At 32.6% G+C, this 1,239-nt stretch overlaps 1 pseudogene across 1 annotated transcript; it reads right to left on the bottom strand.

Moving 5' to 3' along the window:
- Positions 1–196: 196 nt before the first annotated feature.
- TEOVI_000904200:pseudogene lies at positions 197–701 on the bottom strand (annotated as a pseudogene). Its single transcript is given in 3 exon segments — positions 197–322; positions 325–579; positions 582–701. Coding segments are annotated over 3 exon segments (501 nt in total).
- Positions 702–1,239: the final 538 nt, after the last annotated feature.

Here is a 1,239-nt window from a genome sequence, read left to right on the forward strand (position 1 = left end):
GTTCCACTTGAAGAGCGTTATTTGTGACATACCGGATATGCTTGAGGTCGAAGAGTATTAATCTCCATCTGGCTTGTGCCTTTTTCTGCTTTGTCGTTTCTTCGTTCAGTCTGGCATTTCTGTTTGTCTTTACATGCCGTTGTTTTATACACCTTATTACTGACGCACACAAAATCAACCGTCACTAAAACGTTTGCATTTTTGTCCATTTAAACAGATTTCCATCTCTAAACAGTTTACTACAAAAACTTCCATAATAAAAATATAATTTCTCTCCAGATACCACATAACTTTTAATTGCTCCATAATATTTCTTCCTAAATTCCTTTTCTTCAATTCCTTATACCAAGTAAAATTTCTTACAATCAATTTCACCCCTTCTTGTCGTGCAATAGGCTATCCTGAAAAATGAATAAATTGAGCTTCTCCAATTTCGGCACTACCTAAAATAAAAAAGAATCTCTCCTCATAATCCAATCCAATCATTCCTCTCTTCAAAACAAATCTCTGTCCAACAGCTTTTTCCTGAATTGCACTCCAAATTAGTTAAGTTTTAAAAATACTCTCGCTATTAAACCACCACTTTTACTAAGATAAGGTTTTCCACTAGGAGGTGATTTCAGTAAATGGGGTAGCTTCTTATCCTCTTTTTTCCTGTGGCTAACATCGAAAACCCTATAACATCTCTTCATGTTCTCCTTGAAAATAATCTCCTCACTGAATTTCTCTTTTTTTCTGCAGCATTTTTCATAAAATATTCTACAGCATTTTCATATTTTTCTCCATCACTGACAATAACATCAGATCCGTCCAAATTAATTACAATATAATCATTACTTTCATTCTGTTTTTCTAAATATTCCATAACTCATATGGGTCTCTGAACATTTCTGTACAATCCTCTCATTGCAATTGTAATAATTTCAAAATTGCTTAGTTTAGCACTCAATATGAGTCCATAGCATCCTTGAGCTGCATGATTTTGAACTACAACCACTAACACTCTTGGCTTTTATAATCTCTCTCTGTCATATTTTGTATTATATGTTCCGTTATCTTCTCTTGAATACATATTCCACTTAATCACACTAAATGTAATATGAACGGCAATAGTAAAGTTTACAAAATACAAAAATTCATTCCCCTTATTTATTTAAAAATTTGAGAGGCTTATAAGAAAAACATAGCAAACAAAAGAAAAATGCCTGATGAGTCACTAATGTGTTTACATAAGCAATG

The sequence above is a fragment of the Trypanosoma equiperdum genome (genome assembly GCF_001457755.1).
Source record: "Trypanosoma equiperdum strain OVI genome assembly, contig: ctg_1831, whole genome shotgun sequence".
Classification (NCBI taxonomy): Eukaryota; Euglenozoa; class Kinetoplastea; order Trypanosomatida; family Trypanosomatidae; genus Trypanosoma; species Trypanosoma equiperdum.